General features: G+C 36.5%; 1 protein-coding gene across 5 annotated transcripts in view; it reads right to left on the minus strand.

The window, feature by feature from the left end:
* The window catches only part of AUTS2 (activator of transcription and developmental regulator AUTS2), a 1,159,817-nt gene that overhangs the window by 614,316 nt on the left and 521,018 nt on the right, over positions 1-24,483 (minus strand). For all 5 annotated transcript variants that reach the window (XM_053663485.1, XM_053663486.1, XM_053663484.1 and 2 more), the window contains exon 3: positions 13,755-13,856. In XM_053663485.1, the coding sequence (XP_053519460.1) occupies positions 13,755-13,856 (102 nt within the window). The remainder of the gene's footprint in view (positions 1-13,754; positions 13,857-24,483) is intronic.

Here is a 24,483-nt window from a genome sequence, read left to right on the forward strand (position 1 = left end):
ATGGCCTTGGTTTAAAAAAAGCCTGCTGCATTCTTGATCCCATAAATGGTACATAGGGAGATCCACAGTAGTCATGGAGACAGTTTCTCACAGCAGTGATTAGCCATGTGACAGCATCACCTGTTTTCAACACCCACAGCCTTCCATGGAGCAGAGGAAAGCAAAAACTAGGTTAGGTCTCCACCAGCCTGGAGTCATGCCCCTGGGAGGTAAAATCATTTTAGGAAGAATTACTCTGAAAAACATGGATTTGTTTTTTTCAGAAATTTTTTTCATCTTGCAAATGATTTTCATCCCAGAAGTAGAAGTACCCCTCCAAACCTACCTTCCCACCTCCACACACGTATCATCTTATTGTGTACCAAAGAAAATTACATACTTCAGGTCCCGGAAAGCTCTGTTATACTCATTTTGCATATATATTGTACATTACTCAGGGAGCTGGGTGGAGAAGAGGGCTTTGTTGTGCATATTTGTTCTGGCTATTGTTTATGCAGGTCTGACTGAATGAGAGAACAGTGGGTATCATTTCAATTTCTGATGTCAACATCAAATTACTTATTTAATTTCATGCCTGGCGAAGCATTGTATAGCTACACGCAGAATCATTTCACTTCATTTGTTATGCTGTGTTTTCGTGGCGATTGGCTTGCCTTCCAACTGACAGCTTTAATTACGACATAAATTTGATTGCACTGCCGAGGAATTAACATAATGCAACAAAGCATTTAAGGACCCTGCCTTATAACACCCCCCCAAACACACACACAAACACATCATACACAGAAAGAAACACAGACGCTAGTCCCTCTCATACATTACAGGTCCACTGGGGTTTTGGCATTTGCTAGAAAACATTCAGAACAACAGAGTCAGAGGCTACCCACATTTTCCAACCCACTGTTCTCACTTTTTTTAATAGGAAAAATTTGTGCTATTAAGTTATGATTTCTGGACCTGGCAAAAAAATTTGTAGAAAAAAACCTTCTCCTCTGCTTTCCAAGTATCTATGGCATTGATTGATAGTTCCTCCCCTCTTACGCCCTTCTGAACCACATTTTTCTTGGTCAATTTCCAGCTCCCTTCAATCACAGCTGGTGCATTTGAACAAAAACATCTCTAAAATAAAGAGATTTCTCTCTGTCCAATTGTTCTGAAGAATTTGACTATGGCTTTGTATGGTCAGTGAAATACTATTTAACTTTCAGTGAAATACTACCCCTCATAGCTAAAAGGATCCTCACTATCAGAAATAGGTAAGAAGTTCTGAGATCAGCAGCAGGGCAACAGTCAGTTTCACAGACAGCTTATGACATACATCACATCCCTGAGACTTTGCTATCCAAAAGGCCCAGAAGAGCCTCAGTCATGTATGTCTAATCTACATCTGTATCCAAATACAGATGCAAATATTTGATAGCAGTAACATTTTTCCAAATCAGAAGTTCCATGAATACCTCGAACCCGGGCAACAACAGATTATGCTACAAGAATTCAATGTTTAGAAACATCTTTTTATTTGAAAGATGTTACATTAGTTATACATTTACAGATGTGCATTTAGGGATTGGTACTGCTTTTTCATGTTATACAAGAGGAATCATACAACCAAGAGGTAAAGCCCTAACCCTGACCACTGAACCATTTAATGAAATAGAGATGATTTCAACAATTTCTACTGAGAAAATGGATCTCCCTTTTTTATTGCTTAAAGAGAGAAGGCAAAACGTCCCGACTATGTAGCAGAAGTATCCAAAGAATCCAGAAAAGCCTATGACTCAAAATGTGGCTGGAAAAGATTTTTTTAAAGGAGATTTTTTTAATGCAACAAAGACACACAACAGCATTTGAAATGATACCATACACCCATGTTGAGACAAATACATCCTTTGAATAACAAAAAAGCCTTTGTTCTTATTTCTTCAAGTGGCAGAGTTGTCAATTCATCAATATTTTCAATGTACTAGGTTGAAATTAGAGGTATAGCGAGACTGAGAAGCTAGAGTAGGAAAAAGTGGCACTTTGCTTGAAAAGACAAAAAAATATCAGAAAATGCCAGCCAGCTGACTGTGATATGTACTTTCTGGGCTCATTATAAGAGTCATTTCCTGTTTAACATGGTCTTTTCATTCTGCTGTGGGTTTTTTTTTTCTTTTCGGACTTGACCACTGCTCTAGCAATCTCTGCAAATTACACACCTCGATCTCATTATGTTGCAAAGGAGAGGTTTCTTACAAACACATTCTGTCTCAATCTCCAAAGTACTATGGGCTGTAGGAATTGTAATAGGATGCACAGTTGAAAGACATTTTCCGGGAGGGAGAGTGTTGCTGCTGACATTCTAGTCTACAAGTGGATATTCATTAAATGCCCATTCTACTCTTTCTCACTACCCCCCACCTGACTTTCTTTCCATCTCTGTCACAAAGCTATCATTGAAGCTACTCATTAAACTCATGAAGTTAACATTTCTGTGTTAACAGCTTACCTACAACAAGGGATTTCGAAATTGATTATCCATCTAAAATAGATGTACTCCATTCATTAGAGATCTACAGAGAGTCCACAGCTACTATTACAGCTCCCTGGGTGTGAAACGGGTATGTGCTCCACCCCTAGATAAGATGTGTGCTCTGACCCTAGGGCTAATTTAAATAGAATATTTTAAATTGTTCTAAATCACCAATTGTGTCTGACATCCCTGTCTAACCACCTCCATGTTAATGCTTTTTTCTCTCCCTAGTAAGAGCATAAGGATCATGGCCAAGTACATTTCTTGCAAAGGTCATGAAACAGGCCCATCTTTGGATTTTCTGTAGTGTTTCAGGAAACAGTGACAACTTAAAGAACTTGAAATCTTGATCCTAACAAAGGTGTCTTGGGGATATGCTTACTAATAGCTGCTAAAGACATGAAATAGAATATCTGAATGGGGAAATGAGCTACTGGAAATATTCAAGTAAAAATGGAGGGAGACTAACAACTTGAAAAAAGTTCTAGGTATGATAAATATGGTCATTTCCAACTTCACTTTTCCAACCCTCTGTTATAACCACTTCAAGTTGTCACCAGCTCTCATCTATACTGAACAACCTTTTTGGTTTCTCTCACTGATTTCATGCTTTATCTGCAGTTTTTCATTATAAAGTGAAAACTGTAACAAGATTCCTTTCAATATCTTTCAGAGGCTTTGAAAATAATCCATTATAGTGGGTTCAAAAGTATCCCCCTAAAATCCAGCATGTGATTGTGAAGGTTAATTTTAGTCAGCTTGACTAGGCCACTGAGTACCAAGATATTTGATCAAACATTATTTTGGGTGTTACTGTGAGAATGTTTCTGGATGAGTTATGTTTACATAGACAGACTGGTCTACCAGTCAAGATGAAGGCAGAGGTAAATATGGCTCGCCTACGTGCACAACCACAGTAAAAACTACAACTAGACTACAAAACAAACACACTCAGAATCATCAGAAAAACAAACTGTATGGAAGTCTGACAACCAAGGAATTAAGGAAGTCACATTTATCTAGACAGGTATGAGGGGTGGAGACATGGAGATATGTGGAGAAGTGCAGGGGCACGAAGACATAGAATAGGCAGTTCCCCATCAGCGTGTGGTAGGTAAAAATCGGGAGGGACACCTGGGGAGCAAGGGATCCCATCCCCACACCAGACCACTAAGCCCAGGATTCCACTGTCAGAAATATAAGTCACCATAATTTTCAGCTATAAAAATCAGTTGGGGTTGGGGAAGTTGAAGAAACTGCAGGACTCTAAGGAGTCTCCTTTTAAGTACCTATGATAGATTTAGGACTTATGCAAATTTGCTCCCTCTGGCCTTCAGCACTAGGGAGGCAGCTGGAAGGGTACCAGTGGTATTTGGGGAAAAATTGAAGTGTGTGGCACCACAATGAGTGCCAGGGGTCAGCTTCCTTCCAGAAAAAAAACTCCAGAGATCAGACACAGCACTATCCCCTTTATGAGCCCACCCCCACACATAGCCACAAAGCAGTGACACCATGTTGGTGACTGCATCAACCTGGTTCACACGGGTTGCCTCACCCTGGCAATTACCTAAGGCTCCACCTCATTCAATTTAATGGTGTGCTTTTGTACAATAGGCCATGCTACTAAAGATAGAGAGTCAAAGCAACTATACCTATTACATAGAAACAACACAAGGAGGCTGCCAAAATGAGGAAACAAAGAAATATGGCCCAAATGAAAGAACAGAACAAAACTCCAGAAAAACAACTAAACAAAATTGAGATAAACAATCTGTCAGATGCAGAGTTCAGAACACTGGTTATTAGGATACTCAAGGAATAGTCATTGGGTAGTTCAACAGTAAAAAAAGACCCAGGCAGAGATGAAAGTTATACTAAGCAAAAAAAAAAACCCAACAACAACAACAAAAAACAAACCACATTACAGGCAACCAACAGTAGAGTAAATGAAGCTGAGAATCAGATCAATGATTTGGAATATCAGGAAGCAAAAAACAACCAGTCAGAAAAGCAAGAAAAAAAAAGAATTCAAAAACACAAAGATAGGCTAAGAAGCCTCTGGGACAACTTCAAACATACCAAAATTCAAATCACAGGATGCCAAAAGGAAAAGAGAAAGAGCAAGAAATTGAATACTTATTTGAAAAAAAATAATGAAAGAAAACATCCCCAGTCTGGTGAAGGAAATAGACAAGTCCAGGAAGCACAGAGAATCCCAAACAAGATGCACCCAGAGAGGACTATACCAAGATAACATAATTAAAATGCCAAAGGTTAAAGATAAAGAGAGACTCTTAAAAGCAGCAAGAGAAAATCAGAGAGTTACCTACAAAGAAGTTCCCATAAGACTGTCAGCTGGTTTCTCAAAAGAAACTTTGCAGGCAAAAAGGGACTGGCAAGAAGTATTCTAGGTAATAAAAAGCAAGGACCTACAACCTAGATTACTCTATCCAGCAAAGCTAGCACTTAGAACTGAAGGGCAGATAAAGTGCTTCCCAGATAAGGTAAAGCTAAAGGAGTTCATCATCACCAAGCCCTTATTGATGAAATGTTCAAGGGACTTCTTTCAGAAAAAGGAGATTAAAACTATTAACATTAAAGTGGTAAAAAATTCACAACTATCAACAATTAAATCTGAAAAACAAACTAAGCAAACAAGTAGAACACAGACAGAATCATAGATATGGAGATCATCTGGAGGGTTATCAGTTGGGAGGGAAAGGGGAAGAATGAAGGAAAAGGTACAAGGATTAAGTAGTATAAATTGGTAGGTACAGATAGACAGGGGAATGTAAAGTACAGTATAGGAAATGGAGTAGCTAAAGGACTTATATACATGATCCATGGACATGAACTAAGGAAGGGGGATTGCCAGAGGTAAATGAATGGTACTAGGTGGAATGGGGGGTGAAGGGGGGAAATTGGGATAATTGTAAAACTGTAAGTAATAAAATATATTTTAAAATAACAAAAAATAAACAGAGTAAAGTATACTGACCCCCTCTCTAATGAGTGTAGTCCTCATTGAACCAGCTTAATAAAACAAAACAAAAGTACCATCTTCTCAGAGTAAGAGGGAATTCCTCTGACTGGCTCCAAGTTGGGACATCAGTTTTTTTCTGCTTTCTGACTCAAACTGAAAGAAACATTGACTCTTCTGGTTCTCAAACATTTCAGTCTTTGGACTGGAACTAACCATCAGCTCTCCTGGGTCTTCACCTTATTGACTGCACATCTTGAGATGTGTCAGCCTCCATAATTGTGTATGTCTACAGATTCCACTGGCTCTGTTTCCCTTGAGAACCCTGACTGAAATAATGACCTTGTTTAGAAGTAGAGTCTTTAAGTTGAAATCATACTGGATTAAAGCAGGTCCTAAAACAGTATAACTGTATGACTGTTGCTCCTATAGAAGAGGTAACTACACACAAAACTACAAATACAGTAGAAGGCCATGTGAAGATAGAGGCAGACACTGGACTGATACAGTGAAAAGCCAAGTGAAATACCTAGGACTGCCAGAAGCCAAGAGAAACTAGGAGAGGAAACAAAGGATTCTTCTGTAGAGGGTTCACTGGGATCACAAACCTGGTGACACCTTAATGTTGGGCTCTTGTCTTGAAAACTATGAGATAATATATTTCTGTTGTTTTAAAATTCGTGGTTAGTTTTAAAATACGTGGTTACTCATTATAGTAACCCAGGAAACTAATAAAATACCTAGCCTCCTTACCATAGGCTAGAAGACACAGACTATCAAGAGTCCCTCACAAGTCTGGATTAGATTTTCTCCTTAAATAGAGAGAAGTTCACTGATGGTGTAGACTCTGTTTCCCCCTTAAGAGTAGCTGATAAGTATGTGGTCATCCCGTGATGATTCACCATTCTATAACCACACTGGCCTTTTCTCTTGCCCTCAAACATGTCATGCTCACTCTGACTTAGGGCCTGAGCTTGTCACTCTTGTTGCCTGGATGCTTTTCCTATAGATCTTCACAAGCCCACCTCCTTTTCTTTATTCAGGATTCAGCTCAAATGTCACCTACACAGAAAGGACTAATCCAATCACCCTAGTTAAAACAGCAACATAAACTCTTCCACCCCTCATCACTCTTTTGTTTACTTCATAAAATGTGTTACTTCAGGAATAATTTTATTGTTTGCCCACAGGCTTGTTGTTTGTCTCCCCCAACAAAATGGAAGTTTCATGAGGGCAGTGAGTTCATCTAGTTCGCCACTCAACCACAAGTGCCCAAAACCATATCTGACACAGGAAAGGTACTGATAAACACTTCTGGGCAATCAAAACACTGGTATTTCCATGAAAACACATACATACATGATACATGAAAAGAAAAGGGCATACGCCAACTAGTAAGGGAAACATCTGGCACAAACAAAAATAAAAGAAGAAAGGAAAAATGGAGTATCCATAATCCTTCATAGGACTGGATTAGATTTTTTTCTAAACTACAGAGAAGCTTATTGATTGTGTTACCTGTTATGTTTCTTCCTTAACAGTAGCTAGTAAACAAGGCACAAAGTAAAACCTCAATAAAGATTTGGAGGAGGATCAGGAGAAAGAAGGAGAGAGTAGAGGCTTGCACGGATGGATGAAAGATGGCATGGCAGAATAGATACATCAATAAAGCCCTCAAAAGCTGGAAGAAAAGAAAAAAGAAGAAATACATCAACTGTGACTATATTAAATGGACTAAAAAGTGACAGAACAGTAAGATTAGAGAACTGTTTAGCCCAAGATTTATGGAATTTAATCCCTTTTCACAAGTCTCCAAAATGCTTCAATTCCCTCAAAGTCTTGAACACTTAGAAAGTATTAAGTATATTTCTGCTTTCTCTTAACTAAAAACCTGATCCAAAATTCTTTCAGAGAGAAAACAGAGTCACCTCCATACACTAATTTGAATAAAGTATTAAATGAGTTTACTGCCACAGGGTGGTGGGAATGGTTTACTATAAGAAGTGACACTGGGCCTGGCAGAAGAAAAAATAGAAAAGGAAGAGAAAAAGAATAAACAAGAGGAAACAGAAGTAACAAAGGTAGAATGATTTGAAAATACATATTACTTAAGAAAGTGAAAGTGGTTCAGGGGGACTACCTGTAAGGTACAAAGATGAGGAAACAGAAGGGGAGAGGAATGATGCAGGGATAACTTCCTACTTCCCCTCGAGAGCTGTGCAGATAATCCTCAACAATGCTGACTTTGACCAAAAGATCTTAAGAAAGTTTAATTGTTAGCTCTGACTCTTAAGAAAACGATTCTGGAAGCACTGCAGAGCACAGTGAAGTGGAAACAATGCCTGGGCACATAAAATCGCTGAGAAATCACTGGACCCGTTGGTGTAAGAAATGGTGAGAGCACCTGAAACATCATTAGTGCTGAAGAGAGGATAATCATATCGAACACCTCTCCAGAAACAAAGTTTTTGGAGAAAGGAGAGTAACTAAGTGAATAAGTAAGAGAAAGGAACAGAGCTTGACTTTGAGAATACCAGCTCTGGGATCCAATACTAGGACAGAGAAAGAAAGAGGAACAGATCAGGGGTCAGAAAAAATAAGTGAGGAGACATAAGATAATGGGGATTTTGTTTTGGAGTAGCTTCATGTTTGTCATGATTGAAATAAGCAGATCTTGTCGGGTCTACAGTTACAAGGGAATTTAAGTTTAAAAGGAGTAGAGAAGGTTGCCAAGGTAAGTTCTAAATCTGATGGAAAAACAAAGATGATAAATATTTTTGAGTACAGATGATGTGCTCTGAGCACCAAGAATTATGCTATGTGATTCAGATACAAAGGCCCAGGTGATCTTTAAAGGAGACCTATAAAATAGGTGAAATTATATCCATTTCAAAGATAAAGAAACCAAGGCTCAGAAAGAGCAAGTTCTTTTCCTTAAGGTCATATAGATAATAAACAGCTGAACTGCTACTCAGACTTGATGTTTGCTACAAATGCCCACCATCGTTTCATAATTTGAGACTTTGTTTTATTTACCAAGAGCATAAATATACCAAGAGCTTAAAGTTCTGACTGCTTCCTCAGTTGCAAAATTCTATATGTCAGAAGCTGTATTTTCCCCCTTGAAAAATTCCTCGTAAACACTGAGATGTTCTATTATTCCTCTTAACTTTTTCCTTGTGACCAACCTAAATAAATTACTATGTATCCTTGATGTGGACAATCTGAAAATGCTTATAGATAAATAATCCCTCTGGCAATAGGGCAATTCATAATTTAGAAAAGCCATGCACATTGGTTTTTAAGCTTTACCCATAGATAAAAATCTTTCAGCTACAATGAAATTCTTTATTCTTACTCCTTTGGCCCGTCCAATTAAAAAAAAAAAGCGTAACTAATGCAGTATCTTGATTAGCTACACTTAAGAGAACGTCTCAACTGCCAAAGCTTTTAAAAATATCATTAAATGTGGTAGAAGACTTCTGGGAATTTTTACCTCAGCTGAAAAAAAAGAATGTACAAGGCGGGCTAACAGAGACCAAATATATTCTCCCACTTTTAGTAGCCTAAATTTAAGCTACTAAAGAAACAAACAAAAGTATATGAAAAGGGTTTGCAGGAACTGGACAATAGGCAGCACAAGACAGTAATCTCAGAGAGAAGGGAAGTAAGTGAGATGACCCCACCTTTGCCCCAGTTTACTGCCTGGAGAGAATTTTCTTGTCAGGGTAGGGGGGGGTAGGGTGATATAGGGTGGGAGATGATCTTTGTGGAGCGCACAGCATCCCTGAATTGTGAAAATAAGAGTTGATAATCAAAGAAAGCAAAGGCAGCTTGAAGAGGCAAAATAGAAGATGGGAGAGATGAGAGTGCAGTAGAGAATCATGAAATCAGAGGAAGGTTCCCCTCTAGTCTTCACCTGAAACATATCAGCACATTTGTGGGAGGAAACAACCTAAAGTGAAAAGAAAAGCCACTGAAAAGGAGCAGCGAGAATGACCCCAGAGGTCACACACAGCAAGGAATCATTAGTATTCCCATAACCTCGAGTGGAAAGAACCCTTACAAAACGATCAAGAATTAAGCAGAGTATTCAGTACTGGGGAAAAATTAGCTATAGACTAAAGGCTGTTTATACTTTTTCCTCTTATTTTTAATAATATTTTTGTAAAAGTATGAATTTTAATACTAAGCAACACAAACTCAAATTATTCTGTACACTGGCAGGATTATTACAACCCTAATATATATTTTTAACATTATTTCTATTGTGGTAAAATACACATATACCACAAGTTTGACATTTTAACCATTTTTAAGTGCACAATTCAGTCACAATTTGTGTAAAATATTTCACCACCCCACACAGACACTCTGTAACCATGAAGCAGTAACTCCCCATCCACACCACGGATCTCTGGTAACTCCTGTTCTACTTTCTGTCTCTACAAATTTTCATATTCTAGGTAACTCATAAAAGTGGAATCATACAATATTGTCCTTTTTTACATCTAGCTTCTTTCACTTAGCATTATGTATTCAAAGTTCATTGGTATAACATGTATGAGAACTGTATTCCTTCTTATGGCTGAATAACATTCCATTCTCCGTATATGTCATTTTCTGTTTATACATTCAGTTGCTAATACACATTTGTGCTGTTTCCACCTTTTGATTTTGTAAATGATGCTGCAATGAACTAGCTGATAAGTATCTGAGAACCTGTTTTCAATTTGTTTCTGTATATACCTAAAAGTGGAATTGGTGGGGATGTGGGCATTCTGTGCTTAGCTTTTTTGAGGAACTGCCTAGCTATTTTCCACAGTGGCTGCACCATTTTACATTCCCATTAGTATGTACACTGGTTCCAATTTCTCCATATCCTTGCCAACAGTTGTTATTATCCTTTTTGAAAAAAATTATAGCTATCTTAGTAGATACAAAGTGGTATTTCATTATGATTTATATTTGCGGTTCCCTAATGACTAATGCTGAAGAGCATTTTCCATATGCTTTTTGGTCAATTGTTTATTTACTTTTTGCACAGATGTCTACTCAAGTCCTTTGCCCATGTTTGCATTGGACTGTTGGTTACTGTTGAATTATTCAAGTCCTTTTATATACCTAGATATTAAACATCTAACAGTTACATGACTCGCAAATATTTTCTCCCAATATATAGGTTTGCTTTTCACTTTCTTGATAATGCACTTTCATGCACAAAAGATTTTGATGAAATCTGATTTTTCTATAATCCTTTTTGTTGTGCATGCCTCTGGTATCATATCTAGGAATCCACTGCCAAATTCAAGGTTGTAAAGATTTCCTCATTGTTGAGAACCACTCTGCCTGGTTTCAGGAATTGTAACTGCTTCCCATTGCTAAGTGAGCGTCATCCAGAATGTGAGCTGCAGGAGACAAAGCTTGTCTCTGGCAGCAGATGCTGCCCCTGCTTCATCTCCCTGCCTCCAAAGCATGGTCAATATCCATGGTGGGTACGACCCCTCAGAGAAGGGCAACCTAGGCCAGACATGATCACTTGGGAGGTCATCATGGAAGGACTTGGGGGGCTTTGACAAAGAGGGAGTGATGGATCCTCATCTCCCCAGCTATTGTGACATAGCCCAAGTCCCCATTTCCATCTGGGAGAAGTTCTGCCTGGCTCTAATCCACTTAAGCCTAAAAACCTATGATGGAGAAGGCAGTGCAGCCCTATGCTGGAAAGGGTGGGTATCCCAGGTAAATCAGGCATGAGAAAGAATATGTAAAAATCCTGTGAAACCTGCTTTGTTTAGAATGCTCTCATTTAAATGAGAAGGATCCAAGCAAAAAGTCTGTTCCTCAAAGTTTTATGACTCTTTAGCTATCTGACCGTGACTGAGAATAAGCCATCATAGTTCTCTGAATGATATCTATTGTTTGATCCTTACGTGTATTATTGTGCAAACGAACCCAATAAAAGCCCCTTGGGCAGGGGGCTCTTGGCCCTTCCCCTTTGAGGGATCAGTCATCTTTCCTTCCCAAGCAGATCATGTCTTGGTAGTGTTTACTTTCATCCTTGGTGGATGGGGGACTTTATGGGGCAAAGTTGCCCCCATACCTCATATGTTTTCTTCTAAGGGTTTTATGGTTTTAGCTCTTATATTTGGGGCATTGATTTATTTTGAGCTAATTTTTGTACATGGTGTGATACAGATGTCCAACTTCATTCTTTTGCACAGGGAAATCCAGTTGTCCAGCATCATCTGTTGAAGAGAAAATTCTTTCCCAGTTGAATGTGCTGGGCACTCATGTCAAAAATCTGGGCAGAGGTGAATGGAGTTATTTCTGGGCTCTTAATACTATCCCATTGGTCTATATGTCTATTCTAATGCTATTACCGTACTATTTTGATCACTGTAGATTTGTAGTAAATTTTGAAATTAGGAAGTATAAGTCTCCTAACTTTGTTCTTCTTTTTCAACATTGTGTTTTCTGCTAGGGGCCTCATGATAGGACATATTAACTTTACTATGTGCTTTTCTATTTCTGCAAAAAAGATTGCTGTAATTTTCATAGGGATTGCACTGAATCTGAAAATTGCTTTGTGTAGTATTGACATCTTAACAATATTAAATCTTCCTATATAATGGGATATCTTTTGCCATTTTTTTGTCTAATGGAAAATAAATTCAGGGCAACCAGTCAAAAGATCTCTATGACTATAATACTATGCTCTTGCCCATAAGCTAATGTGGCTTTCATTTACCTAGTCTATGATGAAATTATGACTGACTAATTCTGGGAACATTTCCAGGTCAATAAGATCACACATTAAAAGCAAACCAAAATCTCAGAACAACAGCTACTTAAGGATTAAGTATTGTTGCCAGCAACACAGGTAAGAAATACTGTTATAGATTTATCATTATAATTTCTATCATTACAGTTCTATCACAAAATTAATGAAATATAAACAAAGAAATGTTCTTATTTATACATATTAATACTAATAGCAAAGACTGAGTTAATTGACATTATTAATATTAAAATAAGGGGAGGTGATTGTCTATAAGTAAGATATTAAGAGTACTATAGAAATAATTATACTTAGTTTACTCAACTTAATTCTTGTAAGAATTCAATGCTATACACATCAAATATCACCCTACATTTCACACACTTTCCTGAGAGGTGTAGGAAGATAGCTGATTCTTGGGGGTTGTCTACCTTACCTGATGGAGAAATGACTCAATGTGCTGCAATGGTCTCCAACCATTTGTGCTTATGGACACTTCTCAGTAAAAAAAGTTATGAGCACATTCCTACATAAGAATGTTTATAAATTATAGACATGAATTGCTCCTTGCTTATTAAATTGGATAGTAGTAAAGTTACTTTACTTAATTTTTAGGTAAAAAATAAGTACTAATACTTAATATACTAGATCTCCTTATGCACCATAATGACGACAACTGCTTCAGAGCATTATAAAAAAGGAAGATAAGAGACAATGGGTTTTGCTTCTATTATACATCCAAAAACTATTTCCTCTTCTTGAAACTCAGAGACAGAACTGCTATTTTCTTTCTTAAGAGTACTATCTCACTTAATCTGATAATGTTTCTGTGTCAATATTATTAATAAAACTTTCTACCTACTTGGTATATTTTACAAGAAAGTTTCTAAGTGCTGTTCTCAGGGGCAAGGATCGATCAAGAACCTGTCATATGACGGGTTAGGGAAGAAGGCAAGTTTCTAAAGATGGCCAGGTGGCTCTTGGAAGTGGTAATGGGGAATCAGGCCTGTTAGTGGGCAGAAGGGCTGACAGGTTCCTCGAGAGGCATGGTGTGTTCTGACAAGGGTTTCTCCCCTAGAAAAATGCAATAGTACAATGGGGAGATGATGCCATTTAACTATGTGCTATTTGTAATTTCTTCACCCATGAGTTTGGTAGTAATCCCTTTCGCCATTTTATTTCTGTTGGAAGGGGTGACTAATCAGCCACTTATTTGGCAAGAGACAAAAGTGAATTTCCTGACAGTTTCTAAGGTGACAAATACTCCCACCTACCTTATAATCTGTTAAAACACATTTTAGGTCAAACTAGAAAATGGAATGACACTGTAACACAAGGCTCAACCACATGGACATCAAGAAAGGGTAAACTATAATACTTTGATATACCAAGTGATAAGAAGGGACAGAGTGTTGGAGAATTGAGACTTCATTCAAGGGATGTATGGTCTGATGGTTCTGCTTGAGATTTTTTGTAATACTCACATCACTGAGCCTTTCTCGAGAGCTGCTCCTGTGGAAGCCCTTGGATTCTCCACTGGCGCTTTCACTGTCACTGTCCCTGCAGCTGTTCTGCCCTGGTTTGAGCTACAGGCAAAAGAAAAGAGAAATGAGAAGAGTCAGTGGTCTCTTCACATAACTGTTTCTTTGGTTCTGGTCTTCAAGCTTCACTAAAAATGTATAACTTAAGGTCTTGATACTCAACATTCTTCCCAGTTTCTGAATAGTGCCAGGCAAGCTGCCATAAAAAGAAACACAGAGGGTAGAGCAAGCAAAACATTTACCATGAAATGTGAGCAAGCTTCGAATAAATACCTGTAAAGTCTAACAAAAGTTCATAAATCTTGGAAAGTTATCTTCCCTTGGATTTTTCCTCTGTTCTATTGTGGTATCTTGTCAATAATAAAAAGACCCAGATCATGGAATAAGCTAAAAACAGGTTATACCAACTATAATTTGCCACCTTATTTTTTCTCTCCTCTTCTGAAAAGAAGAAACAACAAAACAGAACAAAAACCAAGGTTTCCTTATCCTAGGAGACAATGATGAGATGCTGGATGCTATCCTTTAGCCATTGGGAAGACATTTAGTAATTCTGTTTGTTGAGACAACACTCCAGAGATCTCCTGCCAGATATTTAAAAGTGCCAGATATTTAAAAGTACCAGATTAAGACCTACAGTTCAAGTAAATTAAGACAGCATTCATTCAACGAATGGGTATTAAGTCCACAATTGGGCCTGGTAGTAAGCTGTAGAAATCCGGTGCTAAACCAAAAAAAGAAAAAGTCTCTGATCTTTCAAAGCTCACATTTTAGAAGTTTCTACGAATTTATGCAGCTCTGGTTTTTCTTTTAAAATGGAAAAACACACAGAATTGCAAACATTAGTCTATGTGAGACTCAGTCACACACATAGGGAAGAACAGCCTATGATATCATCACCAACCACATTTGCACAGGTCCTGAGCAATTTGATGCAAGTTACAAGACATAACCCCTTTGCAATATTCTCAGTCTAGCAACAGAAAGAAAGTATGAGGAATTCAAATAAAACAACACAAAGAACTACTTGCTACTAAGTGAAAACAAAAAAGTAGCCAGTGACGTTCCAAGACAAAGAGATTTTTGAAGGTATGGACTTTGAAAGATGACTGAACTCATATGGTTGAGAGGAGAAAAGACACACCTGACGGGAGAAAGACAAGGAAAGCAACTTGATAGGAAATGATCAGGGTCTTTTCAGAAACACAGGGTCTTTTTCTCCCTTTTGGGAGAAAAAGGAAGAAATCTTAGAGAGAGGTACATGGGCCAGAACATGGATAGTCTCAAACAAAACACAACCCTCCTATTTCTGGGCAGGAGAGAACTTAAGAAAGCATAACAGGTAGAAGGCAGCAAAATGTTTGTCTGCAGGTTTCCATATGGCTCTGGGGCCAAGGGGTAAGATGAACCAAGATGAATGGAGGAGGAATCTGCATTAGCATTTCTTGTATCTTTAATGTGCTTCTTTACAGATTGCAATTCAAACTGCACTTTTTGACCATACCATCTAATTAGCTACCCCCAGATCCCTGCTTCTGGCTTTCAACTTTTCTACAAATCTACTTCTATTTTATTATTGAGAGAGAAGAACATGGATGTGAGAAACACAGATCAACTGCCTCCTGTATGTGCCCCCACCAAGGATTAATTCCGCACCCCAGATACGTGCTCTGATCCAGGATCAAACCCACAACTGTTAGTGTACCAGACAACACTCCAACCAATGAACCACCTGACTAGGGCTCTACAAGTCCACTTTTATCACATCCTTCTAAAAATCCCGTTCTATAGAAGTCTTCTCATATGGAACCCCCCAAACAATGCTAATTTTACTCTGTATCCTCCTGAGCACTTAAGTTCTTAGTTTCCTCCTAAAGTAATGCAAAACCTGTTGATTCTCAGTTAATTCAGATGCAACCTCTATGAGCCTTTTATTACCACGGAACAAAAGTTCAGACTATTGTCATTCTCTTCAAGTTTTCATTTTTATACTTATAATAAAAGGGGATTAAATCTAACATGGACTTCACTTTCTCTCAATTTCTTGAACATGTCATGTCCATTCCTGCCCTCCACTGTTTCACACCAGATTTCCTCTCTCTGACCTGCTCATTCTCACCTTCTCTGGGCTTTTTGGGTGAAGAATTTTTAAAGCTCAGATAGCATATCCTCCACTATATAGGGTCTTTGTAGAATTCTTTTTTTTAGAACTCTTTCTTTCTATTTTTAGTTTTTAAAATATGTCCTCATTGTTAGTATATCATTCTACCACATATTTTCAAGTATAAAACAGACTATTGTTAAGTATACGTGTACTGAAGATAAAATCTGTATACGGAGAGGGCCTCCTAATTCATAAGCAATATCAGAAATCTTATACCACCAGATTTCTGAGTTAAGCAAAAGTAGGTGAAGCTGCCTCCAGTGTACAGATGAAGAAACAAATAAAACCATGATGTACTAAGAAGCAGGCATGAGGTCTAGGACTAAACCCAGGCTTTTCAGCCTACTGCTCCCATCATTTTAATAGTGCCCATTTAGATACTTATGTTTGACATGGCGCTGCTTCTCCAGCATGTTAGTATCTCCACAGAATATGTTTTTAATACATCTGTGGTGCCTGGCTGCACTCACAAAGAAGGGAGTCTTGTAAGGTGGTATTTGATCAAGAGATATTTATAAAGACTCAGTCCCTCAACTACGATGAAAAATAAACAGCCAGGGAATAAAGGGTATAAGGGTGTGAAGACTTTTCCTAATATCCAACTGGCTTAGCAAAGTGTGAACTTTGTATTTGGATCTTTTCCATGTTTTCTTCATGGAAGGAAAATGATACACGGTCCAACAAGAGACTCCAGTGTCCTTGACGTCAATTATCTGACTAAATGTTGATCTAGGCTAAGGGAAAAACCCACCAAAGATTGAGATGAAGCAGTTTGCTAGTCTTCCCTGTGCCCTGCCAGCAAAAGCACTTCAGTGACTTTTCTTCTGAGAGACTTACATAAAATCCACCCCACACTATCCCTTTTTCCTCCAAAGCCAGGCTCAAGTTTAAAGGAAACTTAGGATTTTAAGCTGTCAGACAGCTCAATATTTCAAAGAAATGGATTGACTACAGTAAGTACTAAAGCTAAACCACACGATTTCAGGCAAAAGAAGTATTCATTCCTAATCCCATGAATACATTTAAAGCTGGCATTTTCAGCCACATCCAATGGATCATTTGAGGTAGCATAACTAACTCAGAAACTTTAATCCTTCATCTGAAATTCCTAGTTATTACCTACAACCAAGATATATTACAAAGGCCAGGTGCTGGCTTAAACATTTAAAAACCTAAGAAAAATCGATTTGCTTACATTGATTTGTCCTAGCACCCATGGCGACTCTGTTATAAGAAAGCTTTTACTCTAACTGATGCAATGAGATTTCTTATAATCGGCCTGTAAATACTTCAGCATGTTGTTTAAAAATTACTGTAATCACTCTCTTAGTTTCAGAATTTTCTTCCCATCAGATTATTATATAATTAAGTAATAACAATTAAAATAAAACAGAAGAAATGAAAGGGTACTAGTGTCTGGCATGATGGCAGTAATTCCATCAATAACTAAGATTTTTTAAAATATAAGAAGCCATTTTGTTTTTAATTAGATGTCATTATCAACAGTATATTCTCCAAATTCTGAAACTGTGATCTTGTTACAGACTTAACTGGTATTGATGGCTAATCAGGAAAATAACGATGCATGGTTTTATAACTGCTAATGAAAATATAACAAAGTCTCATCACTCTGGCCTAAGTGAAGGGAGAGCAATTTTGTACACATCTGCCAAGATCTGTGAGCCAAGCTATGCCATTCAGTCATTCTTGTTCAGTTCCAACAAGATGTTAGTTGCTCAACAGGTGTCATTAATCCTTCAAACAAAATTTATAGGAGGATAAAGTACTTAGAGAAGGTGTCTATGCCTAGAACTCTAGAGGAATGATGTGAATTATGCAGTGCAATGCATAAGAGTATCTGAATTAGGCAGTGCAGTTCAGAAGAGCACAGCATAGTTTTTGGTTCCTTACAGGGACATAAATCCTATCTTAGACTGCTGAGTTCTCCTGTAGGGATCTAACTGAACTGTACACAAGGTTTTTAAGATGTGCCAATAAGCACAAAATCATCTTTCAGTCAAAGAAATTTTGTGATACATGTTCACTAACATTAAAGCAGCAAGTGTTTAATGTAAATCTTTTCTCAAAAAATAACTCTCCACAGATGGGTAAAGTTTAATAGATTGGATGGCATCTGTACTATTTTATTCCTTAGGCTTTAAAAGGTATTTCAGATGAGAGATACAGAATCAAACTCAAGAACTTAATGAAAGAGCTGACATGTCAAAATGAGCTAACAGGAAATAAATACTACAAACAAAACTGCAAAGTTGAATAGAAAAAACATTTTTGTAAGAAAAGAATAATATATTGTACTTCCAAATACAGTAACAAGTTATATCAAAAAGCTAAAAATTAAATTCTGAAAACTAGGGAGGGCAAGGAATTTGTGCAAAATTTCTCTGGAATCATCAAATCCAAAGTTATCCTGTTACGTCTTTGATAGTTAAAGAATTTTAAAAATTTGATAATCTTTAAGTTAACCATTAGTAAAATTTAGATAACACAAATGTGTCTTACAAATTACTATGAAATGTAAAGGGATAAAAATCATAATCAATTGAGAAATAAAGAAAAGGTAAAGGAACTAATGTAAAAGGAAAAAGCATATAATTAAATATATTGGTTATAATAATATAAGTGGATTAAACTCCCACTTGTAAAAAAAAAGGCAAGGACATCCATTTTGTATCGAGAAAAATAAATATTCGACTATTTGATAGTTATAAAGAACTCTCAAATTTAAAAGGAGAAAAGACAAAATATTACAAATAATTTATTAGAATAAGTCATATTAAAGATTGCCTCTTTAGAGTTATAAAAAGTACAATCTTTATGTTTTATACCTTTGTACTTCATACTAAAGAAATGTTATAAAATTTGATATGGAATATATAAAGTAAAATATTTTCAGTAATAAAGGAAATCAACAGAAGATAGGAGACTAGCATCCTACTAATTATCAGCAAGTGAGATCACAAAAAATTACAAAGGTCTAAAAGCTCAATTTGACTTAGGCAAAATTCACAGTAAATTTGGAACTTGCAGAGATCGCACCTTCTAAATCACCCATGTGACGTTACAATCAACCAAAGATAAGTCACAAAGAATATCAGAATAAAATTTAAAACACACAAATTACATAAACAGCCTTCACTCTGATGAAAATTAATGACGACATTTAAATTAACTACAATTACCTAGAGATTTTTAAAAAATTTTAAACCAAAAGCTGTATTTTAAAATTCTCTCCAAATTTATAATTAAGCCAAAAAGAAAATTCACAAATACACTACCTATATTTAAAAAATTAAAATCATAAAAATTTAAGTTAAAAAATTTACAGGAACCATAAAATCTATGCTTGAAGTTATTAACTCATGTCTTTTCCATTAAATGAAAAATAACAGAAATAACCTAATTATAAAGATTAGAAACAAAAAGAAATAAGGCCAAAATATCAACATCAGCAAAAAGTAGAAGATTCTAAAACTACATAATAAAATAAAAATTACAATATTGTACAATTAATAAAGTAAAATTGGGGGCAAAACCTACAAAGAGATAAACCACTTACAAATCTAAATTTAAAAAAGAGATAAGAAGCAAAAACCAAATATGGAAATAATATATCATTGTATATTAATGTAATAACATAATATATGTGATTAATATGGTAATGTGATTATCATAACAAAATAGGCAAATTTATAAATTATAATATGACACATTTATATGTAAAATATAATAGGTACATTTCTAAATTATAGTAGGAAATATTTAGTACTGTCAAAATCATAATCGAATAGTTTAAAATTTCAAAACAAAATTTAACGAAATTTGATTTAGAGCATTTAAAAAATATGCAAAGCTAAACTGTGCCCAAATCTGATATAACAAAACAAAAAGGGAAATACAAAATAATATCCTTAACTAAAAGAGCTCCTAAAATAGGATAAAATAAAGTGAATTTAATAATAAAATCTAACAATTTTTCACAAGAATATGAGTCCATCAATTAGCTACTGGATACAAGATTTTATTCTCATTTATATTTATATATACATATATGAGACACATTATATATATATTAATGTTTATGCATTTTGAAATAATGTTTAACCCAGAGGAGACTGAAAATAGCACAGAGAGGGTGGGAGTAAGAAGGTACCTAGTATCCTGTTTCCCCTAATGGTTACATCTTAAATGGCTACGGTACAATGCTAAAACCAGGAATCTGATGTTAGTATGTGATAGGCACTTGTTTTACAAGAAATAAAGCAGTGAATGAAATACAAAAATCCTTCCTCTGCCCCAATGGGGTTTAAATTTTCTATGTTGTGCGTGGGTTAGGCAATAAATACAATCAATATTAGATGTTCGTGCAGTGGGAAAGCAAGAAAAAGGGAATTGGGGTGTATTGATGTCTTTCAACATTTTATTATGAAAAACTTCAAATCTTAGAAAAAATTTAAAATAATTACAGAGAGGACACCTATACATCCACCATGTTACCACATTTGCATGTGTGTCTGTTCAATTTTAAGTGGAATGGTCAGGGAAGGTGTGTCTGAGAAGGTGGCGGTGAATACAGACCTGAAGGAGTTCAGGGAGAGCAGTGTGAACTTCTGGGGGAAGGACTGCCCAGGCAGAGGGTGCAGAAAAGAAATGGTACTGAAGCAGGAGCGTTTCTGGGTATTGAAAGAAAGTAGAAAAGCCAGTGGGGTTGAAAAAGAAGAGAGAGATGTTGGCAGTAGGAATGGGGAGAGAGTGACATAGGGCTTATGGCCTCTACTTTGAGTGAGGTAGGAAACCACTGGAGGATTTTGAGCACAGACTTATATATGATTTATATCTTTTTAAAAATTGTTGACATAATTACAGGTGTCTCACATTTTCCCAAGCCCTAACTCCACCCCACCCCACCCTTCAACACATTGTTGTCTGAGTCCAAGGGGTATGCATATGCTCATATGCATGTGTGTTCTTTGGCAAATTTTCTGGCACAAAGCAAACATCTGAGGTGATAGCAAAGTTCTAAAATGAGTATAATGATAATTGCACAACACTGTAAATTTACTAAAATTCATTAAGTTGTACATTTATACTAAGTGGATTTTATGAGCCATAACACATTTCAATAAAGCAATTTATTTTAAAAAGAGTAAAAGATTCCATCATTTTAATCTCTTATTCCAGAAAGAAATAAGGCTCAGGCCCACAAAAGATAACTCACTTTCTTCAAGTCAACTGTGCATGTAAATCTAATCACAGGAGTAAACAAGGGCAAGTATTTTGAGGGCCATCTGGGGATCCTGCCTACTAAAGTAAGTTTACAAAGATACAAAGGGAGAATTTGCCTTTAAATCCACGTATCATAAAATGACTCCAGTGAAATTAGGAAAGTTTTATTCCGGTAAAATAAGACGGAATGACAGATATGCCTTGACTTTGGAGTGTCCTTTACCTGTGTCAGTGATGTTATCAAATAAACACTTAAGAAATTTCACAGATAACAAATTGAAGACTGTTGTAAGCTGGAACAATGGAAACTAATACAGCACTCCCACTTGCCAATCACCTACATTATTTGAGATTTTTAAATGGGTTCAGTAGACTTCATAGCAGCAGGAAAAACTGAAAATTAGTAAAGAAGGGGAAATAAGCCAAAATCAATCTAACCACATAGTTTCAAACATAAACAAGAAGCAATTAAGACACTGAAGAACAAGCTAAGAAGCTTTGATGTCCTTCCAATAGATAAACTCAATACAGATCACAGAACTTACTATTCTACAGCTTATCAAGAGAATCAAAATCATAGAAGACTATGATTTGTTCAAGAGGCTCTATGATACTATTTCTTCATGAATTGATCATGTGAAAGGAAGAGAATGCAGGTGTAAAAACAGTTCTTAATATATAACTAAAATCTCTGTCTATAATTTGGGTACTATTTCTAGGTTAAATTACATTGACAAGGGGAATAATAACATACCCGATGTGAGGATGGAAAGGATGCACAAGAATGGAATTAAAGAGAAAAGCCTAAATGAATGGAAGGTCCTAGGCATTCCTCGGGTTTGACTGTGAACTACTAAATCTGTTTTCAAATGGGCTCAGAATTTCACACACAGTACACATGTGCAATGCAAAAATAATTCGAAGAAGGAATGTCTGAATGCTTTGGTATAGTTTCTAGCTGTCTGATAATAAGATTTTGATTATTAAAAAGAAATTTTGAAACAATATTATTTGGTTAGAGAAGATGAATATTCAAAATTACAAATAAACAGTTTTATGGTTTTCTATAAAAACACATTTTCAAACAACTTTTTGATATGGATTGGCATTCTAGAAAATAAGCATTATCTTCAAACATAAAATGTTTTATGCCTTTTGTTTTTCCCATTCTACCATGAAAAAATAGCTAACTTAAGTATAAAGAAGGAAATTACCTCATTTAACCTTAATTACTTCCTTATTCCAAATACATATGACATTTAATTGGGGGACACAATTCAGTCCACAGCATTTAACCTGTATATCAAGAAACATTATTATCAATTAGTGACTATTTCAGACTAGGCAACATTACTTCTACAAGAACATAAACAGGCTTCACAAGCACTACATTCAACATTTTTTAAAAGCCGCATACATTTCATAGGTGGGATGAATCCCCAAAATGCATATTCTAGAATGTTTGAGACCCCTATTATAGACTGAATTGCATCTACCCAAAATTCTTATGTTGAAATCCTAACTTCTATTACTTGAGAATAATGAGACTATACTTGGACATAGGGACTTTAAAAAGGTAATTAGGTTGAAATGGCTCATGAGGATGGGCCCTAATCAAGGTGACTGTTGTCTGTAGTAGAAGAGGAGATTGAGACTTAGGAGAGACCCTAGAAATACACATGCACATAGAAAAGGCCAGATGAGGACACACTGAGAAGGCAGCCAACTGTAAGGCAAAGAGAGAGGCCCTAGGAGAAACAAAACCTGCCAATACCTTAATCTTAGACTTCTAATCTCCAGAACTATTAAGAGAATATGAACTCTTATTAGAAAATGAACTTGTTTCCTAAGCAACCAACTCTGTGGTATTTTGTTACAGCAACCCTAGAAAACTAATATAATCCTTTTCTTAAGGTAACAAACATCCTGTCTATTTAATTGTCCCTATCTTAGAAGAGAACACAATGAATCAAAACAAAACAAAGAAACCTAGCTATTTCTCCACTTCCTTTATAAAAAATTGGGTCTAAATAGTTAAAACTTGTAACTCATGCTAATATAGTGTTAAATAAAATGTCTTATCCTCTGACTTTAATTAAATAAATGTTGCTAATGACAATTAAGACCAGGTATTAATTTAGAAGTATTCCTTGAAGTATCTTGATGGAATGTAACAATGGAAAAGATCCACGCCCTGTACTTGTATAGTCCTCTTCCCATCTATAGTTTTGTCCCAATCTCAAAAAACTTTATCTGCACATGTGATAATATCCCAATCCAACCTCCAGGCTCCATCCACAACACCCACTTTGCCCAATTCCCACTAACAGTGCCCCCAATTCACTTTGAGGCATGCCCATAGCTATGGTGCAGATCACTCTAAGGAAGATGGACTTAGGAAGCAGAACCTAAATGCCAGATTGAGGATATTTGGGCTGGGAATTCTGAAGTCCCTGATAACCAGTAGCATGATGTAGAAGTGTAGAGATCTCCAAGTGGGCACATGTCCTTGGTCCCTGAACCCTTCCATTCTAAAAAAGGGTAGGGCTTACAGAGGGTCAGGTACCTGATGCCTGGCTTTAAAGACAGTACCCATCATTAACAACCTACAAATGGTAGACATAGTGGTCAATGTTAGTCCCCATGTTATTGATCTAACAGTACCATTTGAAACAAGTGATCACTCCCTCACCATTGAACCACTTGCTTCCCTCCTACTTTTCCTCCAACCTCTGGCCACTCCTTATTAGCCTCCTGGTGAATCCTCCACATCCTCCAAACTTTAAGGATAGGTTCCCCAGGGCTCTCTTCTTAGATCTCTTCTTTTTCTTACCAATAGTCACTACCTTTGATAATTGCATCCACTTTCATGCTTTTAAATACAAACTATGCGCTGATGAGTCCTACCATATATTTAGCCTTAATCTTCTCCCAAAACCCCGGTCTTCTACATTCAGTTGCATCTTCCAATTTCATTTAGATGTCTAATAGGCATCACAAAACTAAATTAACTAAAGAAATATTCTCAATGTTTCCAATTGTTGTTAATAGTAACTTTACTTTTCCAATTGCTGAGGCAAAAAAATCTTCCTTCCCTCTACAGTTACCACTTTCCTCTAACCTACCATCATCTTTTGCCTGGATTAGGACAATACCTTCCTATCTGATCTCCCTGCTTTTGCTCTTGCCCTCTACATCTGAGAATCTCTCCCAAGACAGATGGGAGTGTTCCTGTAAACAGCAAGTCAGTGATGATCAGCAAAC

This window comes from Artibeus jamaicensis, unplaced genomic scaffold, assembly GCF_021234435.1.
Source record: "Artibeus jamaicensis isolate MK-2021 breed Jamaican fruit bat unplaced genomic scaffold, CSHL_Jam_final contig_3182, whole genome shotgun sequence".
Taxonomy (NCBI): Eukaryota; Metazoa; Chordata; class Mammalia; order Chiroptera; family Phyllostomidae; genus Artibeus; species Artibeus jamaicensis.